The 24,127-nt window shown below is 40.7% G+C and overlaps 1 protein-coding gene across 14 annotated transcripts in view; it reads left to right on the top strand.

Moving 5' to 3' along the window:
• Positions 1 to 24,127, top strand: part of CREM (cAMP responsive element modulator) — a 119,964-nt gene that overhangs the window by 42,749 nt on the left and 53,088 nt on the right. For 3 of the 14 annotated variants that reach the window (XM_087420602.1, XM_087420604.1, XM_004425215.3), the window contains one exon: positions 18,751 to 18,853. In XM_087420602.1, the coding sequence (XP_087276728.1) occupies positions 18,810 to 18,853 (44 nt within the window). In that variant the 5' untranslated portion in view covers positions 18,751 to 18,809. Of the gene's footprint in view, positions 1 to 10,190; positions 10,425 to 10,862; positions 10,985 to 15,168; positions 17,450 to 18,750; positions 18,854 to 24,127 lie in introns of those variants that run through there. The other 11 variants (XM_087420607.1, XM_087420608.1, XM_087420611.1 and 8 more) reach the window with 11 other exon arrangements.

Below are 24,127 nucleotides of genomic sequence, written 5' to 3'. Positions count from 1 at the left end.
GTTCTCCATAAATATTTCTTTTTTTAATATTGAAGTATAATTGACATACAATGTCCTGAGTTTCAGGTGTACATCATAGTGATTCGATATTTATGTACATTATGAAATGGTCAGCACAATAAGTCTAGTTACAATTTGCCTAAATATTTCTTAATGAGTGAAATATGCAATACTTCTGAATTATAAGTAATTAACAAACAGAAGAAAGATAAAGTAGAAGGAATTCTTAAATTTATTTCATGTGCTGATGATGGAGGATAGTCTCATTAGAGAAACATTTAGGTCATCAATGGAGGCTTTTGTGCAAGTTCTAAACAGAACTTCACACATTAAAGAATTCCGCAGAACTTGAAGGCATTGACTCTTTTTTAGCCTAATTTTACTTTAGAACTGGAAAATTTCTTTTTCCTTGGAATAGGTGTATTATTACCTCTACTCTTATGCAAGGGGTGTGATTAGACATGTGTTCTGGCTTCCTAAATGAAATAAAACAGAGAAAGTAAGGAGTTTTTTTCCTCTCCTTTAGCAATTAAGCAAGAGTTGAAAAGACGTAAAGGAGAAACTAAAGGGTGAAGGGTGTGAGGATGCAGTGTGGGCACAGGTGCGGATGTGTCAGAGGAAGGCACAGCATCCTGCATGAGGGAGGGAGAGCATTGCAGCCTGCAGTGGACCTAACTGTAATGGGAGCACTCCAAGGCCGAAGAAGGGGAGTGTGGCAGGTACCAAAAAATCTCTCCAATGAAGAAAGTAATAGAAGAAACGGGGGATCAGACTGTTTGCCAGCCTGTCATAGGTGGTGAGGTCAGTCAGAGATATTTGATGGCTTCCTGTGACTTGTCATAGATAAAAAAAGCTGGACACTAGTGAAAGTGGTAAGGACAGAATTTAACCAAATATAGTAGTCTCCCCTTATCTGCAGGAATACGTTCCAAGACCCCCAGTGGATGCCTGAAACCATGAATAGTACCGAACCAATACATGTTTTTTCCTATACATACATACCTATGATAAAGTTTAATTTATAAATTAGGCACAGTAAGAGATTAACAACAATAACTAATAATAAAATAGAACAATTGTAACAATATACTGTCATAAAAGTTACCGTAGATTTTAGCATACAATTTTTTTCCTTTCCGTACTATGTTGACCCACTTTTCACCCACTTTGTGGCTTCTTTTTGGCATAGCCAAATTGCCACCATCACTATTCTTGCACTTTGGGGCCATTATTAAGTAAAATAAGGGTTACATGAACACAAGCACTGGGATACCACGACAGTTGGTCTGATAACCCAGACGGCTACTAAGTGACTAATGGGCCAGTAGTATATACAGCATGAATATGCTGGATAAAGAGATGATTCACGTCCTGGGTGGGATGGAGTGGGATGGCACGAGATCTCATCACCTGACTCAGAATGGCATGCAATTTAAAACATGAATTGTTTATTTCTGGAATTTTCCATTTAATATTTTCAGACCATGGTTGACCTAGGGTAACTGAAACTGTGGATAAGGGAGGACTACTGTATATACCACTGCAATAGAGAAAAGAGTCCAGCATGAACTGAACTCAACTTCAATTTACAGAGAGGTGCTTGGGCGTTTTAAAGAATAGGGAATGGGTGAATGGGGCTCAGCAGAGTCAGGGAAGTAATCAATTACAAAAAGCCACAACGTAGCATTGGGCCATGTGAACCCATTGGGTTTGTTAACTGGTGCTTATTGAAGCTCCTACCCTCCCGCAGGGATTGGGAGACAGGCCCTATCTTTAGGTGGTAGCTGGAACAAGCTGTAAATTCTTTTGTCAGCTTTGAGCTTTCTCAGGCAGGCACTTTAAGGGAGGCTAGGGTCATCCTAGGGATGTGGCCTTGAGCTCTTAGAAACTATGTTTGTGTTTTGTTCAAGTCTTTATAGGTCAAGGTGAGAAAAGGGCTCAGAGGAGCCTGGCTAGAGTTTGGTCAAGATGAGAATCTTTGTCAGACTAAAGGGCGGTTAGATTTGGCAGTGTACAACTGGCTCTTCTTATGGATAGGATTTTCACATGTTGTAAATTCAAAATGTAACAAGTACATGTCCTAGGGAGTTAAACTTTACCAGGCGATTTCTAAATGTTTCTACTACCTCTTCTACTATATTCTGAATATGATATAAACTGTCTATATAAAGTAATATGATAGTTAATATTTATTGCACATTTACCATGTTACACACTGTACTAAAGACTTTACATTAATTATTAGTTAATTTATTCTTCACAAATACCTTATGGAGTCAGTATTATGATCCCTCTTCTACAGCTAAAGAAAAGTAGGCTGAGAGAGAGGCTAAAATCACAGAGCAAAAACATGGCACAGAGCCCTTTTCCAATATGCAATATATTGATAATGACAATCTCTCTCTTTTCCTCATGACTGGCTTCTCCCTTGCTCTAGTTCTTAAGGGCTTGACGGGGGCTGGTTGTATATATACATATATATACAGTCATCCACCTTGATATCTGCCAGGGATTGGTTCTAGGAAGCCCCCAGATACCAAAATCCGGGGATGCTCAAGTCCCTTATATGAAATGGTATAGTATTTGCTTATAACCTACACACATCCTCCCGTATACTTCACATCATCTCTAGATTACTTATAATACCTAATAAAATGTAAATACTATGTAAATAGTTGTTATACTGTATTGTTTAGGGAATAAGGACAAGAAAAAAAAGTCTGTATATATTCAGTACAGATGCAACCATAATAGGCCTTTTGATCTACAGTCGGTTGAATCCACAAATGCAGAACCCATGGAGAGGGCCAACTCTGTGTGTATGTGTGTGTATATATACAGCCTTCTACCCTCTGACCTTTTCCCTCCTGTTCTCTTCTCTCCACCCCTAACTCCCTTTGCAACAACCTGATTTAAGATTCCAGAGCACCCAACCCCCTCACAGCACTGACTCCCTCCCCTGTGTTAACGGTCTCACAGTCTTGCGTTTCCTCTTTTTGGTCTGATGGATCAGCTGCCCATCAATTGCCCATCTGACTCAGTCCAACTGAGTCAATCCAACCTGATGCTTTTTACCTAGCTCTTGACATGTATTTTCAATTTGGCTCACCTTGATTTCTCCTTTTTCTGACAATCGTGTGCACACCTGAGTTTTGACAGCTGCCATTTCAATGTACTGGAATTTAGTCTTCAGAATTTAGTCCCTGACCAGTTGCTAGAACGAGCCCCCTCATCATAGGAGGTCCTGTTTTATTTTAATCCAGTAACCTTCTAATCCTCTTGTAAAGTGGGGCTCGATTCTTTTAAAGGGCCTTATATAATAGTCATCGGATTTAATTCTGGGACTAGTTTCAAATTTCTTTTTAATAATTAAAATGATTAATAAAGTACTTAAAAAGCAGTTCTTATGCTCTATGAATTATTATTGATATCTTTAGCATGCTGATATTCCTCTGGCATCTCACCCTTGTTGTTTGTGCTATCTAGTCGATTCTGATTCCTAGCGACTCTCTGTACAGTAGAGCAGAACCCTGCCCCGTCTTTTTGCACCATCCTCTCTCCTTCTGGCACTATATCAGACAATGCTCTGCTGCTATTCAGAGGGTTTTCATGGCCAATTTTTTGGGGAAGGAGGTGGCCAGGTCCTTCTTCCTAGTCTGTCTAGTCTGGAAGCTCCACTCAAACCTGTCCACATGGGTGACCCTGCTGGTATTGGAAATCCTGGTGGCATAGCTCTCAGCATCCCAGCAAGGAGCAGCCTCCACAGTGTGACAACCACAGATGAATACTGTGGTTCAATGGGTGGTGTGGCTCCCTGACCGGGAGAGGAGCCCAGGCCCCGGAGGTGAAAGCACCGAACCTTAACTGCCAGACCATGAGGACTGGCCAGCCTCTCATCTACATACTTAAAATATAAAATAAAAGAAACACTAATTACTACCATTATTCTACCAAAAAATATTCAGAGAACAGAACCAAGTCTCTATATCACTTCTATCAAATCCTGCAATTTCTAGGGTTGAACAGAGGTCAATTTTAGCCTAGCTGCCTAGTTTTCCAGCTTTATGGTTTTCTCTGACAATAGCTACAATGTAATTATGTACGGAAACAGTAAATCTGGCCGGCAACTGAATTTGTTGTCAATTAAAACCATGCAGAAAAACATTGGAAAGTAGATTTTCATTATATTTTTATGATTTAAAAAATTAGACATAGTTTAATGACTGCGAACATAGTTTTAAAGAAGTCAGTGGCCTGAGTTTTTATTATAATATCCATGCTTTAACTACAATTCTACATATTCTGCTGAGTTCAGAGCACATTAGATTTGGAAGTTTAAGTTTACCAAACTCAGAAAACGAAGTACACACCCCCACATATAAAAGGATATTTCCTATGTTGGAACCTAGAACTGTTAACTTTCTAGTAGAATGAAACATTTTCTGCCAAACAGCAATTGGAGACATCATAAATCAAGCACATAGTACACTGATTTGTTTTATCATTCTCAACTATTTAAATTGGGCACATTATATCTGTTAGAGTCTCAAATCCTAAATAGAAAAGGCCTGTGTAAAATGCTTAACAGTGAATCCATTTCTAATTCTCTCCTGGGGTAAATCAGTAGAATAAACAAAGTAGGAGGACAGTCATTTGAACAATGCAAAATTCCCGGATCTTGTGGTGCAGTGGAAGTAGTGTAGGATTAAAAGTCACCAATCCTGGATTCCAGTCCTGATATTACTATTTACTAGCCAAAGCAAGTCTTGTAACTCTCAGCATCCACTTTCTAATTTATAAAACAAAGTTGATTTAGAGTCTTAAGGCTCTTTCTAGCTCTCAGATTCCACACAAGTCAACGAAGGAACTTGGGGAAATCATAAAGCATTAATTACAGCTAACATTTATTTAGTGCTTATTTTGGGCCAGGCACAAAGTTCTACATACTTTACATGAATTAGTTCTCACAACAACCTATGAGGCATGCACTAACATCATTCTCATTTCACAGGTGAGGAAACTGAGGCACAGAGAGGTTCAGGAACTTGCCCAACATTTACATAGCTAGTAAAGAATCAAAAACAGAATTTTAACTCAGAATTCTGGCTTTAGAGCCCTGACAATAATCGTTAATTACAAGCAAAGAAGAGGATTATTTCTAAAGAGGATCAGTAAAGAGGTGGTATGTAAGCTGGATCTTAAAGGATGGGTAAGATTTCAACAGGCAGATATAAAGAATTGGTGAGAAAATGGAGTGAATAAAGGCCAAAAAGATTGGAAAATAAGGTAATTATATGGAACAGTAAGTGGCAAGGTTTGGCTAACGTGCTGCAGAGTAATAATGTTGCAGTTCATTAGACTGATCTGGAAATCTTAAGAAAGGTAGATTTGCAGGCTCTTCCTTTGGAGATTCTGATTCAGTACGTCAGTGGGTAGGGCCTAGGGCCTGGGAACATGTCTTTTCAACCAGCTATTCAGATGATTCTGAGGTGCAGCAAGGTGTGGGAAGCAGTGTGGTACAAAATAAGAGACTAACACAGAACAGGGCTGTAGACTTAAGTTGGACCCAGAGCATGAAGGGCTTTACGCCAAGCTAAGATATTTGGACTTTCTTAGCCGATAAGATCGCACTGAAGTTTTTTCTTTGTTTTAATTAAAATTTTATGTTTTTAATACACAATGCATACATGTAGTACAAAATTCAAGAGGCCATCAAAGGGAATTCAGTCTCCTTTCCACTTCTGACCCCTTAAGTCCCAGTGCCTCTTAGTCATTCTAGATTTTTAAGAAGACAAATCACATCATGAAAGCCATGCATGGGGAAAATGAACCAGACAGAAATACTTATGATGAACTATATTAGAGGCAAGGATGACCCCAATCAGACTACTAATAGTGGGAATGAGAAAGAAAGGATGGATGCAAACCTCTATAGGTAAAAGCAATAGGACTTGCCATTTAGCATAGGACCCAGAACATAGCAGGCACTTCAAATTATTTATTAAATGGATCCTCAATGGTGTGAGTAAAGAATGACCGAAATGACTTCAAGGATTAGAGGCACGATGACTGGAAGCTGAAAAGTGCCATTAACATTGTTGAAACTGGGGCCGGCCCCATAGCTTAGCGGTTAAGTGCGCACGCTCCGCTGCTGGCGGCCCGGGTTCAGATCTGGCGCGCACCGACGCACCGCTTCTCCGGCCATGCTGAGGCCGCGTCCCACATACAGCAACTAGAAGGATGTGCAGCTATGACATACAACTATCTACTGGGGCTTTGGGGGAAAAATAAATAAAATTATAAAAAAACAAAACAAAACATTGTTGAAACAAAAAAATCAAGGTTCAAGTATGGAGAGGGAAGATGATATATGCAGTTTTGAATCCATTGAGTTGGAAATGATCACAGGCCATGCAAGTGGAAACTTCTATCAGGTGGCTGGAAATATGATCCAGTGATAGGGAAAGCAGTTGGGAGCTTAGGTATAAATTTTAGAATTTTCTTTCCAAAAGAAATGGGAATGATGAGATAACTAAGGAAGACAATGTAGAAGATGTCCAAGGGCAGAAAATTCAGAACTATCTACATTAGGGAAGCAAAATAGATGAGAGGGACCAGGCGAGTCGTCTCATGGAAACTCAGGGAGGAGACAATATTAGAAAGGTAGGAGTAATTGGTAACATCAGACGAGGAAAAGAGGTCAAAGAGGATGAAGAATGAGAAAAAGTGGTCAGATTCTGTAATCAGAAAGAGGGGGGAAGAGGGAAAAAATCAGAATGCCAGGAAATAAGAAATGAGTGGGTGGTGAGGAGGTGAATATACCAAGTGCCTTCTCTTCTTGAGAAGTCTGATAGTGAGAGAATGGCAAGAGATGGAACAACACGCATATGGGCAAAAAAATGTAATGTGCACCCTGGAGTTGGCAGCTCTGTAGGGAGGGCTAGATGAAGATCTATTTTGAGGTGAAGAGGGAGGATAAGGGTGTGATTGACAGCCTGTATTTTCTCAGGAAAGCAGGTCCTCTACTTTCCTCCTCAACAGAGAATTAAATATTGCCTAGGTGAGGAACCCAAAAATGTAGACACTGGACCAATATAAAAATGACTGGCTTTTTTATTGAATACTTACCTTATGGTAGACACTTTATTTAATCTTTGTAACAACCCTAAGAAGTAGGTGCTATTATTCTTCCCATTCAGAAAAACTTATGCCTTCCTAAAGAGGATGTGAAACTTGCCCACAGCTAATATATCTAGATTCAAACCCAGGTTGGACTCTGATTTTTAACCTCTGTTACAGCTCACAGCAAGGCGATAGCAAGGCCATGATTTGGTGGGCGTGCAAGTACGTGTATGTCACCCCAAGTATTATTTTTGCCCTGTTCCTCCAAAACACAGTATTCCTGGACATTGGGGGACAAATGATGTAGTATTCCAATATTAACACACATACTGAGAAAAAGAGAAAAAAAGACATGGTCTCTGCTTTCTGAGCTTTATAACTAAGAATACATACACATAGCAGTGAAATATGGGTAGTATAGGGAACGTAGTAAATAATATTTTGAAAACAAGCAATTGCCACTGCTATGACTCTTTTGGCCTGATATGAATTCTTATTCTGTGATAGAGACAATTCTTGTGGATACAATTCCCTTTGAAGTGATCTATGAAAATTCGATTTGAACAAAGCTTGGATTTAGAGTAGGTCTTACTCACTGCAATTTATGAAGACACTTGGCCACTACAGTGGCTGATCATACAAAATGAGAATACTCTATAACCATGCTGCTTTTCTTTACCCAATATCCCATTTTAAAATGTTCTATAATCTTAACAGTAGTTGTAAAGATGAGAAACTGAAAAATCTCTTATTGGCATTTCTAATCAAATGCTTGAAGTACTTGCAAGGTATGACCCTGAGAGGCAGGTGGCATGTCTCAGGAGCTCAGACCTCTTTGGAATGCGTTACTGCAGGTAGGCAGAATAATAGCCCCCAAAAGATGTCCACACTCTAATCCCTGGAACCTGTGAATATGTTAGGTTACGTGGCAAAGGGAAATGAAGGTTGCAGTTGGCATTAAGGCTGCTAATCAGCTGATTTTGAGATGGGAAGATTATCCTGGATTATCAGGGTGGGCCCAATGTAATCATAGGGGTTCTTATAAGTGGAAGAGGGAAGCAAGAGAGAGAATCAAAGACATGGACTCCACCAGCTGTTGCTGGCTTTGAAGATGGAGGAAAAGGGCCATGAGCCAAGGAATGTGGGTGTCTTCTAGAAGCTGGAAAAAGCAAGGAAATGGACTCTTCCTGGAGCCGACCTCTTGATTTTAGCCCAGTGAGACACGGATCGGACTTTTGACCTCCAGAACTGCTAGATAACAAATTTGTGTTGTTTTACACCAATAGGAACCTACCTCTCCTGCTATCTCCTGCCCTCTCCCAGGTACTCTTCCCCTGCTCTCAAGGATTTGATATTTACATCTTTGTATATGTTGATTTACCACTCATACTCACATTTTAAGGCCTTTGTCTAGTATATTCTATGTAAAGAATCTATACTTTGTTAAAGAAATTTAGGAACAAACAAATAGGTGGAGAACAATGTTTTGGGAAGAATGATCACAATTTCCCCTAAATCACTTGTAACTAAAAATCTATCCATCCAGCACATGGTCAACCTTGCCCATAATGATGGTATTGTTTTCATGGGTTAGTAATCCGGTCTTTTTTCTTTTCTTTCCTTCTAATGATCCCTTTTTCTGAGCTATATGAGTTGTATTGATTACTTATGGATAAATATTCTGTGCCAGCCTTGTCTAACTATACACACAAAAAGGATTTAATTTTTAAATTTTATTAATTTGCTAATGTTTCTCATTAAGAAATTAATTTTTATAAGGTGGTGGAGACAGGCATTATCTACTATACTGGAAGGAGAAACTTCAGAATTCTGCCTATGTCTATAGCGGGAAGCGAGCTTACCAGAGTTTTATTCTCTTATCTCTGCTAGTACGCATTACAGCTGCAAGTAGTTCGGGGTGGCAAAAACCGAGCACTGAAGACTTTTAAGATTTTCTCCCACTCTGCTGGGATTCTAATATTTCACCAAGCTTCCCTTCTCTACCTGCACTACCTTGATAAATGTTTTGATCCTCTTTTCTCAGCAAGTTTTCAAGTAGCGTCCTCGACAGCAGTCTCCAGCGCGCCACATTCCTGAGTACCATACGGTTGGGTGGTAGATCATTGTCTGAAATCCGTTTTTCCTGAACATAAAGAGGCTTGTTTTAAGGCTAAAAGCCCTGCCTTTTTGACAGCGTACTCCGCTTTACAACTTAGTATGTTCTGAGCGCGCGTAAATGGGTTCCTAGTTTACAACAGATGATGCTTTACAGGCCAGAATCGATCCTCTCTCTGGAAGGCTCCGGGGTTTCCAGCTGGATGAAAAACTAAACTCTGCTCTCTTAGAGGCAGGGGTTCTGCTTGTTACCAAAAGCCTACCTCTCCTCTGTCACATCTACAAGTGGGACTCTCGCTGTTTCCCCGCGACACTGACGCACAGACAAGGTCACCGAGGAGGCGGCAGCAGGCTGGGAACAAGGGCGGCCAATCGGCCTCCAGAGGGCTCGCGTCCAGCGGGGGACCCTGGGCCCAAAGGCCTCTCTCGGGATGCGGACGCTGCTGCTGCAGGGGCGCGGGAGCGGGGCCGCTCCCGAGGCCCACTCGGCATCCCCCGGTCTGCAGGATGCGCCTCCGGCCGGAAGAGACGCATGGGGCTCGCAGACCGCGGCTTGGGGTTGGGGACGGGGACGCCCTAGCCGGCACCCTAGAAAAGAAGCAACCTCGAGAGCGAGAGGCCACAGCACCCCCCCGTTGCTTACTTTGCAACCAACTGGCTTTCAGGCGCACGCGCGGCGGGGCAGCTTCCGGCTTTCAGCCCGCCCCTTAGGCCCCGCCCCGGACTAGGCATGCCACCCGGCCCCGCCCCCTGGCCCGGCCCGCCTCTCCACCCTTAGGCCCCGCCCCACCTCCCCACCCCCTTAGGCCCCGCCCCCTGCCCCTCATTTGCCCCCACCCCGTTCTATTTAATTGTTGGATTGTCAGCGCCGCACTCCCGCGGGCGGCCGGCAGGGGGCGGAGTTCGAGCTTGGATCTTTCCGCCGGGCGTCCCCCGGGAAGCAGTCGCCGAGTGGGGCCGGAGAGGGCGGGGCGCGAGGACGCGGTTCGGTCGGCAGCTGCGCGGCTTTTGGTGCCGGCTCGGCGGGCAGGCCTGGGCCTCCGCATCAGAGCTGACGTGGGGCGACGTGCGGCCGCCGGCGCCGGGCGGCTGGGCGGCTGCGCGGCTCTGAGCGCGGCCGGGCGCCGTCTCCACCTCCTCCGTCCGTCAGCAGTGACGAGTCGGCTACGTAAACCGCATCGCGGCGGGTAAGTGGCGCGCCGGCCCGACCGAGGCCGAGGAGCCGGCGACGCGGCGCAGGAGGCGGAGCGGGGCCGGGGTGGCGGGGCGGCGCGGGTCGGGCGCCCCCCGCCCTCCACCCGGCCCTCGCCCGCCCGGCCCCGCCGCCCTCTGCGCTGGCACGAGCTGGCCAGGCGCTCTGAGAGCCGGCGCCGCCGAGCGCTGCCCGGCTGCTATCGGCGTAGGCAGCGCCGGCGTAGGCTGGCAAACCGACGTGGCCGTGCCGGCGCGGCGAGGGAGCGGGCGGTGCGGCCCTGCGGCGGCACGCGGCGGGCCCGGTGAGGGCGGCGCAGACGGGCCCGGAGGGCCCTGGAGAGCGCGGCCCTCCGGCCTCGGGCCCGCCGGCCTCCGCGGAAGAGCGGGCAGCAGCCGTGGTGCGCGGCCGCCGCCCGAGATGCGGCTCCGAGCGCCTGCACGTCGGGCTGCGGCCGGGGGAGCCGCGACAGGCGGCGGCCTCCGTCCCTGTCCGACGTTGGCTCCCTGTCTGGTTAATTCGGCGGGCTGATGGGGTGCAGCCGCCTTCCTTGAAGTCAGTATCAGTCTGGGGGTGCAGTGTCAAGATGGTATTGGGTTACAGTAATTCGTTTCTTTTTCTTCTAGTCTTGATCCTCTTTTTGGATAACAAGCTGCTTTCCTTTCATAAGTCGGAGTCGTCTTTAAATCTTTGAACTTCAAGTTACTTTTTTTCTCCCGAAGGAAGGCAAATTGCAAACAATGTGTTTTGGCCAGTAAATGCTAACTATTAAAACTGATGTTTAAGGAACTACTTATTGACCCAAACATAGCTTTTAAAACGATATTTAAATGGTTTTGATCCCGGATGGCTGAACACCTAAAACTTTGTTATATTATGTGTTGATCATTACACAAACATTTCTGGTGAATCTGTAACTAGATCAGTGTGAGCACGTGCTTTCCCAGTGACTTGCTGGTCAACCTGGAATCGTGGTGAGTGTGAGGTGGTCATTACACTGATGTTTTGTGTGCATATTTTGTAAGAGTATGAATAAATTTTTATTGAATTTATAAACACAGAGGCGCTCTTTAGTCTTTTTGTTTTTGTATTGTCCCGGAAGGTTAATGAAATTTGCTTCCGCTGATGAATTTAAGAAACTCCAGACTCCCTAGACTACCCCAGTTTGCTGCTAAGGCCAGTCATTGCATGATTAAAATATAACATCTTTTTTCGAATTATGGCCATTTCATGAAAGGTAGGGAAGAGTTTCAGATTATTAATATACATGCTGACTGAATCTTCACCAGTGTAGACATATATTTCTGATCCTGACTGCTTTCCCCAACTTAATATTCTCTACAAGTACGTATTGGGCGAGAAAAGTAAGCTGGGTTTATTGTTGAAGTGGATAATCTATTGGAAAGTGCTCAAATGTCCTGTTCCATTTAGATACACTTTTAAAAATAAAACTGAACTATGCAAACACTTAACAGTTGAACCATTGATATTTTGAAGTGCAGTCAACTTTGTTTGTTAAGGAAATAAGCCTGAAATGTCTTTGAATTCTATTAGGTATTTCTACTTTATTGAACTAATGGATTGCATATATAAAAGTCAACTTTGAGAAGAGTTATTATCGTACATCGAGTGCGATTTCAATATTATCAGTACAGGTTATAAAAATACAGATTTCAGGGAAAGTGTTGCTCATCTGTTACACATAGGTAGAAATAAAGATTTAAAATCATTTTGTTAATTTCCTTTTAAATAATACATAAGGTATTTAAAATACTTTTTACCATGGGAAATGCACAATAAAGAGTGTGCTGTTCTTAAGAGTAGATGCTTTCACTCCTGGGTTTTCTTTTTCTGATGCTCTAGGATATCCAGTAGAGAATAAGAAGAAAACCCAAGGATAACATTAGTGGGAATTTATCTTGATATCACTCATGAAGACACCTTGAGTCTTATTGGTATAATTCAGTTATAGCAAAGTTTAAAAAGATAACATATTTTGCACATCTCTTGACTGCCTTCCCAGGAGTGTTAGAGGAAATTACTGGTAAGGTGTATGTGAAACAATTTTGAGGAAAAGCATAGCTAGGAGGTTATACGGGAATTTTGCTTAAAAACTGTTTTAAATAACTGTCCCACTGTGAGGAAGGCTGCCAGCATCTCAGAAAACCTAACTAGCAACTCATCTGTGAGGCTCTTTTGAAGCCTCCTGGTTCTCCCAAAGTGGGAAGCATCTTCATGCATATTTTCTGAACAGTGATACAGCTAGACCAATTAAATGTCAAAGTAAAATCCTGTGGAATTTTAACATTGGGACTCATGTGATTCTAATATTTTACTTTAAGAATTTCACAAAATAAACTCAGTTTCTTCAACGTTATCTTAGTGAAATTTGTTTTTATAACACAACCGACTTAAAATTAGACCATCTTAACTCAATGTCAAATGTCATACAGTTTTGTTCATAATCTCAAACAGCCTTAATTTTTTTCATTGATAGCACAAAAATGATTTTTTTGCTTAGAAATGTTTTAAACTGGAGTTCATAGTCTAGCATTGATTATGATGAAAGCTTCCGGCTCTGGAATTGGGGCAACGATACCATGCATAAAGACCTGTGTTACTGTATATGGACACTTGGGATTCTTTTGCTCCTCTTAAAATTGATGGAGTTAAATTGAACTTATTTGGGTATGTTTCTGCGCTTGGAAAGATGCCAGTTTTGTTCATATACACAAGATAGGACCAATGTAGATAAGTATAATAATGTTGAAATTCATTTCTCTGAACTTGAGCTAATTTGAGTGTCTTATCTATTCTTTCCCAGATTTCCTAGTTATGGTCAATGCAGCTGTCCTTCATGTGTAGAGAAGTGTTTTGAAATGCACTTAAAGTGCAGCAATGAAGCATATTATTGAAAAGAAAAACTCTACAATGATTCTAGTCAAGCACATAACTCCCCCAAAAGATTTTAAATTTTGTTTCCCTTTGTGAGATGGTGTGTATGGGGGGGAGGGGGAGTGCTTGGAGAGGTGGGGATAGGCCATGATTATTTGAATTTCATTTTTCATTTCCTCCTAAGCAGCTGATTCTGCTGTTCATCGACTGTGAAATAGCCAAAAGCAGGCACCAGGTGGAGAGTGAATTGAAAAAGAGATGCTTGAATAGTTAATCCTTTGGTGATTTTAGTAAAGAGTTAAGATTTCTTAAATAATAGCAGGTACCTGAAGCAATTAAATTGGAGTGGCCTTAAATCTATATTAGAAAGCCGCCTGATTTTCTATATGATTCACGTTCAAAATATTAAAGACATTATTTCCAAGTGTTTCAAACAGTTATTTACAAGCACTGCTCCTGGCTACTTCTGTTTTTACACAAGTGTCAAGATTTTTATTTGAAAGTTATCCTAACTTTCCTTCCCAAAGATTACAAAACTTTAACAGTGGTATAATTTCCTCTTACTACTATCTCACTTTGTTTTTCCTCATCTCCTTCACCTAAAATGCATAATAACCATAGGCTTATCCTTGTCAACTTCAGGTATATGGCTGTTTGCAATTACGTCTCGCTTCTAGCTAGCCCTGCCTTCTCCCAGCTTTTTAATTGAATTGGTTGAGAAGGACCAGCTTTACAACATAAGCTTCATATTCTTCTGTTATCTTTCATACCTTACTTGCTGTTCCTCCTTAAATCACAGTTAAGCTATGAAGATCTCCTGCTTTCCCAAAGAACTAAGACCTTGCTTCATCCCAGAACCAAAGAAACAGATTGTACTTTTCTATGTTCTCTTTCTCTTCCTTCTTCCATAAGAGATGTACTGCCTTTTATTCCACATTCCTTTTATTTTGACTATACTAACTGCAATGTTTTGGGGTTTGTTTTGTTTTGTTTTTTGCCTTTCTTGCAAAAACTATCTCAATTCATAATTTACTATGTCTATTTTTGTGTTTTTGAAAGTGGAGCAAGAACTTACATTGTTTTGGAAGTATCTTTATAAAGAACTCTACATTTTTGTAATATTTCCCCAATATTTTAGAGTTCTCTCCCACTGTAATATCTAGTCCAAAAGCAGGATTTTTTTAAAAGCCACCTGTGTTTTTTGTCTTTCCAAAGCATTCAACTTAGTTTTCATAGGAACAGCTCTCTTTTTAAATCATTTTATCTATTTAATAATTTTATCTAACATGCTATTTAACAGAATTCCAAAATTGTGATAATAAGTGTGGCTGGCATAATCATGTTTGATGATAAATATGACTAACTCTTGGTAAGCATATAGTCAGCTGGTAGGAACAGAAGCGCTTGGGCACACTGGAAAATAACTGTCATAGGCATTCGCTAAACTATAGCTAATTTACAGAAGGAATGGAGAACATTGGTTAATCAGAAGGTTGGTGAGGTGCAAATTGGTTAGGTAAGCTTTTATATTCTAGTAAAGTTGCCCAAGAAGTTTGATTCTTTTTTTTTTTTTTTTTTTTTGTGAGGAAGATCAGCCCTGAGCTAACATCCGTGCTAATCCTCCTCTTTTTGCTGAGGAAGACCGGCTCTGAGCTAACGTATGTTGCCAATCCTCCTCCTTTTTTTTTTTTTTTTCTCCAAAGCCCCAGTAGATAGTTGTATGTCATAGTAGCACATCCTTCTAGTTGCTGTATGTGGGATGCGGCCTCAGCATGGCCAGAGAAGAGGTGGGTCGGTGCGTGCCCGGGATCCGAACCCGGGCTGCCAGTAGCGGAGAGCGCGCACTTAACCGCTAAGCTATGGGCCAGCCCAGAAGTTTGATTCTTAAATAAACCTAGTTTTTAAAGCTAGTTAAATTAAGATATTAATGTTATTAATCGCAGCAGAGTATATGTTCAAAATTTTGTAAGTGTAAATATAATGATGTCTTTCATCAGTATATTTTAAATATCTGTGTAGAGAGCTGTTCGTTAAGGGATACTTGATAGCAATGAAATTAATGGAAATTGTTATTCCAGAAGGTGAATAGAACAACACTCTGGTGAAGAGTAGGGTGAATGCTGAATGTTATTTTTATCATCAGACCTAATATATGATAGAAAGCTTTATCACTATGAGAAATGGCTTTCCTCCACTTAACAGCACAGAAATCCACATCTAGGCAAAAGAATTGTTGAACTCATTTTTCTGTCTTAGTATAAGCTATTTGCCCTTAATAACTAGCCTAAAATATACCTTTCTACTCTAAAAGATAAGGCTTCCTTGGCAGACAGGACTTGAACATTATTTTTGTAGAAAATTGATAGTATACAGGACATGACATCAGTGTCCTTTATGATTTTAGGTATAAGGAGATCAACTTAAAAATTATAACCTCAGACTATTATGAAACATGATGATGAATTCAAGGGGTATGTTTTAGGTTAAATAGAATATTTATATATTGTATTAAGCCTGTCATGAGAACATATTAGGACATTTGAGCTCTTAACCCTTCCAGTGTTTGTGTATGTGCTGGTGGGGGATGCTAGATGCAGCCCTAGTCTACCTATTAAGAGCACGTTCTAGGACATTAAAACCAGATTCGGGATGAGGTCAATAGCATAAAAAGCAGTTGAGGTTTTCAAAGTATGCATAGTTTATCCTGTGGTAAAACGGGGTCTCCTGCAAATCCACACAAGGTAATTTTGAACCTAGAAAATTGGTGTAATAGAAAGGAATGGCATACCTTAAATCCGAATGTTTTTACAATAGACTTGATTAAGCCTCTGCCAAGTACCTCAAATTAAAATGCTGAGAACTTTGGATATTTATTCTTAGGCAGGAGGGAACCATTGGAGGATTTTGAATGAGGAGATAGCATGTTTGGATTTGCATTTTGAATAGAGTGTTGTGGTCTAGTGGAGTAGATTACGAGGGATTGAGATGAGGTTTGAGTGAGGTGAAGTAATTATAGGGAGTCTGTTATCACTTTAATCATGTCAAGAAATTATCAGTTTCAGAACTAAAGCAGTGGCAATGAGGATGGAGAGAATGGAGCAGAGTCAAGAGAATTTAGGAGATAAAATTATTGAGGCTGAGGAAGCTAGTGGTCCTTGCCTATATTTCAAGCCAATTAGACGTTTTGCATTTATTATCACGTTTCCTTCTCACAACAAGATTGGTGTCATTTGACAGCTAGGAAAGGATGCTTGGAGAAATTAAATAATTTTCTGAGATCACACAGCTAAGAAGTGGTAGAACTCAAGTTAGCACCCTGGTCAGCCTCCAGGGCCAGTGCTTTTATACCATACACTGCTGTCCTACTACTTGGGAGTGGAGGACGAGGAAAGTGGGGAATGAAAGGAAAGGAGGACTCCCAGGTGGGGGGCTGAGCCACTGGTGATGGCGTCACTGAAACAAGAGCACAGCAGGAGGGGAGATGCAGAGTGAGGGAGCTGAGGTTAGTTTTGAACATTTTGGCTTGAGGCTCTGTGAGCAAACCATTAAGATACATCTAATAGGCAGATACATACAGGGTAGAGCTCAGGAGAGAGGGGTGTAGGCTGGACATGAGATTTGAGACTCGTCAAGAGAAGATAAAGTCACCTGGGGAGAATGTGTGGAGGAGATTGTTGTGACTGGAAACCTGGGAATACCAGCCTTTAAAGAGTGCACCAAAGAAGACTGAGAACAAAGGCCTGGATAATTTGGAAGAAAAGCATGAACATGTGTCACAAAGGGTTCAAGGAAGACAAAATTTGGAGAGTAGGAAATGCTGTAGGGATGTTAAGGAAGATAGGAACTAAAAGCATCCTTTCAGATTTGGCAAGCAGCCAATCAGTGGTGACTTCTTAGAGAATAATCGGAATGAAATAATTCTCTGATAGGGCTCAGTCGGGATCAAGTTTATCTGATGGTCATTATTCTGGTACGAGGCTAGTCATTTTCTCTTCATCCTGTGGCTGTGGTGGAGGAAGCTGGTACTTTCTTCAATGCTGGTTGTCTTTGGGAAGAGGAAATGGGTGCCTGTTCCTGGACTTCACTGAATGCCTTTTCTACTTTTTGAATCCTGAACCATAAGAGGTATTACTTATTCAAAGATTAAACTAAAGGAAATGATGTTTCCAAGAGAAATATAGAAATTAACATTATTTCTCTTCTGTTATTTGGTGCCATAACCATCATTATTATTCAAATAATATCATTATTCTTTGTTTAAACCTCTGCCTACCTCATTAGACTGCAAGCTCCTGGAGAGCAGGGACATTTTATTATCTGTGTCTCTGGTGCCTAGCGCAAGGGCCTGGTGTATCATGGGTGCCGATCATTGTATAATAAGTAAATGGTCCTTGCCCTCTTGGTTACACAATATTTATGGAAGATAAGATGTTGCCATGTAAAATGTCAGCATAATTTAACACAGAATAAGGTTTAATCTGAAGGAGTGGCACCATCCTTGCTTTTTGTTCATGTCAACAGCCTGGTTCAAATGCCCTACCATCTCCTGCTGTCCCTATGCTGGGGGGTGGGGCAGGTGGTAGCAGCAATAACCATTGCCTTAGTGCCCTTAGTGATGTGGCAAACCTGCCTGCGGACTCAGTTTCAAAATTGACTAGGATGGTGTGACACCGTTTTAGAGGGGACCATTTAGAAGGGAACCCTGAAAGCAGCATGTCTGTGGCTAAAACTCCACCATTGCTGGCATAGATGCCTAGAAGGTACTTAGTGATGTGCATGGGCCTTTCGAACTCTAAAATAGAGTAAGGGCCCCCACATACCCTTTGGTCTTTTTCTTTGCCAATTTTACTTCATTCAGCATGTCAAATGCATGTCTTTAAGATATTAGTAAAAAAAATGGGGTTTAATTGCTAGAGTGTCGAAAACAGCTTTTTTAATGGATTGAAGGCTATCGGAAGGAGATTTCAAATGAACTGCTATTTTGTTTGGAGTTAAAATTCTTTGACAAAACCCAATTTTGAATTTAAGGTAAATGAAAAACAGTTGACAGATTTGTTGTAGTGGAGTGAAATTTAAGAAAATAATAAATTCATTCAGTTTATTAAGTGATTATCATTTTAAAATAGAACTGATACTTACGAGCTATATGTGATGTGTATTAAATGCTTTAGACACCACTGCATTCCCTTTAATAGAAAATAATCTGAGAAACAGCATGATTTAAGTGTTTTGAATTTTTTCTTTAGAGGATAAGAAAATCGAATAGAAGTAAGGTTGAAAAAATATGGAATTGATTTCGGCTTTCTGTTCTGTTTTTTCAGTTTTATGGAAATTAGAGTATTATTCTGGTGTAGTGTTGAGAGATTTTAATTTTTTTTAAATAAAATATTATGATCTCCCAATTCAATGTGATAATTTTACTGCAGGATAAATAAAGAAGAAAACGAGGAAGGAGTGAAAAGCATTGATTACGAATGTCTTAATAATGAGCAAATGTGGCAGGAAAAAATATATTAAAACAAATCTAAGGTAGGTGGCTATATGTTTTTCTGTTTTTTTGAAAGTTCTACTTAGAGAGCTTAAAGTGAAAATGATGGATAAATTAATAATGTATTTATATGTACACATACATACAAATATGTGTGTATGCGTCTGTGTATATATTATAATAATAAAATATAATCATATGTACCCAAATTGTTCAGCCATTCAGTTAAGGCATTCATCTTCTGCCATGTGCTGTGCTGGGCAGTGCAGGGATAAGTGGATATTCACATTCGACTTCTGCCGGTTGCTGGCCTTTTCAGTTAGAAAGGAGACCGTCTATAAGGACGGGACAGAGTTTTAGTTTTCCTCCTCGCCTTTAGGCTATGCTTGCACCCAATGCTATAAAACAGAAGAAAGTCTCTACTAGTGTTTTAGAGAAATCCAAATAGAATTTTTCAAGTTTTCTTTTGGTTACTTTCAGAGACATCTGGTTCATCAGTTGGATCTAGCTTCAAAAAGAAAATAAGTTTTTATGACTTTTTTTTGTAAAACTATTTAAAAATAGAATAGAAACAACTTTAATAATTTTTCCTTTCCCAGCTGGATTCTTTTTTTTTTTTTTTTTTTGGTGAGGAAGATCAGCCCTGAGCTAACATCCAATGCCAATCCTCCTGTTTTTTGCTGAGGAAGATTGGCCCTGGGCTAACATCTGTGCCCATCTTCCTCTACTTTATATGGGACGCCGCCACAGCATGGTTTGACAAGCGGTATGTCGGTGCACGCCTGGGATCTGAACCTGCGAACCCCGGGCTGCTGAAGTGAAGCGCGCGCACTTAACCGCTGTACCACCAGGCTGGCCCCTGGATTTTATTTTTTAAAGAGATGAAAAAAATTGTACAAGGGTAGGGCTCTGCAGTGTAATTTGTCTTTACAAATTGGATACAACTAAGATTTTAGAAGTTTTTTGGTTAATTGAACACTTTAATTATGATTAGGAAACTGCCTTTGTCTCATTTTTCATTTAGATATTTTTGGCCTGTATTTCTTTTTCCCTTTTTTATTCCTATCTTATCTTTTAAGAACACTTTCCCGGGTGCCTATGATAGGCATAAATATGTCAGAAGACATATTTATCTTCATAAGAAAAGGATACTGCTGCTATTATTAATCATTTATAAGCTTAACATGCCCATTTTAGCAAATCTTAGATAATCTCTTCTTTAGAGTTGTGGAATCAAATATTTGCCAGTATCTTGCTTGCTGTTAGTTTATAGTGCTTAATGAACTTTTTTGTTGTAGTTTTCTATTATTTTATCTTATGTATTTTTATTGTTAAATATTCTGTAATTTATAATTACTAATTGGTCTTTTTCCCTCTAATAAAGATTATTGTTTAAGATGAAAATATTGTATAATTAATTTAAAGATTATTAATTTTAGTACAACTGTTTAATATTTGATTGTTATAGAAAGTGAGATTGGGAGGGAATATTCTATGATACATCTCTTCAATTTTAGCTGTAAAATATATAGTGAACAATGCAGGATTATAATGGATTTTTCCCTTACACTTTATAAATAAATTCCATCTGGACTAGCTGAGGCTGATTTACAGATGTTAGTGTCATATGTACGTCCTTTACAGCTGAGTTCTGGGTCCTACATCTCCTGCTGAGATAGTGTGTTTGAAAATGCCCGCTGTGCTTGACCTTATGTTGTGCACTTAAATGTTAGTTGAATCTTCTGCCTTGAGTCCTGCGCTGGGGTTGTTTTTTAGTGGATTTAGGAGGTTATATTGGTTAGCAGTTGGATATAGGTCAGAATAAACTTGTTTGAAAATGTTAGAGTTTATTTTAAATTAATAGTGCTGACATAACTCTTCTGTAGATGACTTTTACCTTCAAATAAATTGATTTTAGTATCAAACTTTTACTGAATGACATATACTGGGCATTATACTAGGCACTCTAGAAGAATACAAATGGGATAAAATTAGAGTCCTTACATCCTAGTGTGAAAGACAAAGCATATCTGAATGAAGATTGTGACAACAGTTCCAGTGTACTCAAAAGCACATGATTATTGTAAAATATTGTCTAAAATGGAATATTCAAGGCCCTGGCTGTGGAAGGAACCCTGGAGTCATAGTCACCAGACCTCTTGTTCACCCTCTATCATGCTATCTATTATGTGCCCTATAGAAACTCACTTAATCTCTCTGAACCTTATTTTTATCATTTTAGTAACATCCAGCAGTTGCGTAGTCTTCCAGAATACTTGATTAATTACTTTATTTAACAATTATGGTAGATTCTGTACTAGGCACTGGGAATACGTTGAAATCTAAGATGTAATCTCTGTTCCTGAGTTGCTCACACTAGTGTTAGAACTTTGTGGACAAATGTATTATATGCTAGTCAAGTGCTATAGTACAGGTATTGCATAAAATGCTTTGGGAACTCAGAAGAGAATAGCTAATTCTGCCCAAGGCTATTAGAATAGGCTTTTGAAAGATGGTATCCTTGAGCCAGGCCTTGAAAAACTAGTAGGAATTTGCCTGTTGGACAAAGAAGGGGTGAAGAGCATTCCAGGAAGAGGGAAGAGCAGATATAAAAGATTAGAACTGGAAGAATAAGAGGTATATTTGAAAAAATGGCTTATAAGGAGGCTTGAATGCGGAGCGTGAGAAGGAGTGGAGTGACTGGACGTGAGGCTGTAAAAGTAAAATGGGGTCACCTTGTGAAAGAGATTGAATGGCAGTTTGGTTTGGTAATTGAGAATATGGACTTTGGAAAAAGACCTGAGTTCAAAACCTGGCTGTGCCACTCAATACCGTTGTGGTAAGATCAGATTCTTATGCTCCTTATGTCTCCTTTTCTTTATCTCAGAAGAAGCAACTATGTTGATCTTTCAGGTAGTTAAAGATTAAAACTTTAGGCATTTACCACTTGATAAGCACTTAACAAATGATAGTTGTAGTTATGATTATTATAAGGAGTTTGGATTTTATGCTACAGTCGATAGGGAGCTACTGAAGACTTTTTAGCAGAGAAGTGGTTTAAGCAGAAATATATGTTTTAGAAAGATAACTGTTGGCATGAATTAGAGTAGGGAGATAGAGTGGTGGCAGTGGGAATGTAGAGAAGGGGACTAAATTGTTCTTTAGAAGGTGGAATCATCACACCTGGTCATGATGCTGTGGGGAATGAAAGAGAGAGGGTTTCAGAGATGACACCCAGGTTTCCAGCTTGAGCAACTGGATGGATGATGGGACCCCATTTCCTGAGGTAAGAAACTCAGAGAAGAAACATGTTTGTGGAGGAAGAAGAGGAGTTTGGTTTTGAACCCATTGGGTTTGAAGTAACTGTAAGACGTGTTTGGTGATGTTAAATAGGCATTTGGATATATGATTTTGGAATTCAAGAGAGGCCTCTGGGCTAGACATCTAGATTTGAGAGTCATAAGCTTAAAGCTGGTTTTTGAATCTAGAGAAACGGATGATACTTCACAGGAGAGATTTGAGAGTGAGGTGAGAAGACTAAACAGAGCCCTGAAGACATGTAATGTTGAAGGTTAACATTGAGTAAGAGAAGGAATTGGCAAAGGAGCTGGTGGAGGAATTGTCAGAGAATTGGATGAGAGTGAAAAATGCAGTATCCTGACACCAAGATAGAGTTGAAGAAGGAAGATGTCAACAGTTTTGATTGCTGCCGAGGGATCAAACAAGATAGGACTTAAAATGAACATTAGATTTAGTGACAGAGATTGGTTACCTTTTCTAGAGAAGTTTTAGTGAGGCAGAAGCCAGTTTGGGGTTGTCTAGGAGTAGGTGGAGGTTAAGAAATGGAGACAGTGTTGGCAGTTCTTTAAAGTAGTTCAGCAGTGCAAGGGAGAAGAGAGGTTCAAAAGAATAGCTAGAGAAGGACTTCTGGTTCAGTGAATGTGTGTGTTGTGTGTGTGTGTTTGAGACTGGAGAGACATGAACATGTTTAAGTCTTGATAGAGGAAACCGTTAGAGAGGGGAGGGGTGAGTGATAATATAATGCCCCTGAAGAGGGATCCAGACGACAGGGGGAGGAATTTAAGAGTGGGGAGGCAGGAGACGAGGGAAAGTGGTGATTGTAGATGTAAGTGGGTTTAGTGGCAGGAAGTTGAGGGAGTTCTCATCTGAAACAGAAGGCAAGGTCTTACATTGAGTGTTGGTGGTAGGTGAGCTCAGGGACTTGAGAGGGAGAAAATTTGAAACAACTGTAGAGAATGGGCGTTGGTGGTAGGTGAGCTCAGGGACTTGAGAGGGAGAAAATTTGAAACAACTGTAGAGAATGGGCGAGTAAGGTCACTAGGGAAACAATAAGATTGCTGCCCATTTGATGATAACCATGAATTCAATAGCCTTAATAATATTCTGTTTTATAGTTTTATTCTGTGTTGTTCATCAGTCATGGTGCAGGCATAGAGGAGACAGAACTGGATGTATCTGAGATTGGTATTTACTGAGCAGATACAACAAAAGGAAAAGGGACAAGAGAATTTAGGGTATTGGGATGTAGTAGTTAAAATGAGAAACCATGGATTCTAAGCCGAATAGGTTGGGATATGAAGAAGAGGGGCTGGGGAGTGGCTGATGGAAAGGGAGAAAGTGGTCTGGAGATTTCAGTGTGGTGGAATAACAGGTATGATGGGAGTAATCCAGGGAGGGTGTAACTGGGAGGAGAGGATATTGTAGTCAGAGTGGTATGTCAGAATTAATTATTTCAGAGGTGGAGCAGTTTTGGACACAGACAAGGTCCAGTGTATGGCCAGCCACTCAAGTAGAAAGTGACTGAACGGAGGCATCAGGGTGAGGGATGGGTCCTTCCCTTTGAGTGTTGAACATACACTGAATGTTCCTCTCTAGCAGGGAGGAAGGCTTTTAAGTTAGGCACTGAAGTCTTCAGTTTACATCATGAATGTGAGTAGAGGCGGATGATTATCATATAGATGAGTATAAGATGGTACAGCCAATTACCTTGAGCCTCAACAGAACAAGAGTTTTTATGAAGGAGCAGAGGAGGAACAGCTGGGAAGTAGTAGTGGGCATCAAAGAGAGTGCCAAGTCAACATTCTGATCTTGATTAGGTATGGGAAGAGGAGCAGCTCCCTCTTGAGAGGGTTATAGGGGGGCTTTGGGAGTTCCAGACAGCACATTGCAAAGGCTTGGAACGAGAATAGGAGTGAGCAATTGTATTATGGGGGGGAAGGAAGCACTAGTTATGAGAGTGAAGATGAAATATGGGAGAAGCTTATGTCCTTGATAGTGACTGGGGAAATAGGAAT

The sequence above is a fragment of the Ceratotherium simum genome, chromosome 32, assembly GCF_057802395.1.
Source record: "Ceratotherium simum simum isolate JZ-2026a chromosome 32, ASM5780239v1, whole genome shotgun sequence".
NCBI classification, from domain to species: domain Eukaryota; kingdom Metazoa; phylum Chordata; class Mammalia; order Perissodactyla; family Rhinocerotidae; genus Ceratotherium; species Ceratotherium simum.
This window is presented reverse-complemented; position numbering and strand designations above follow the sequence as displayed.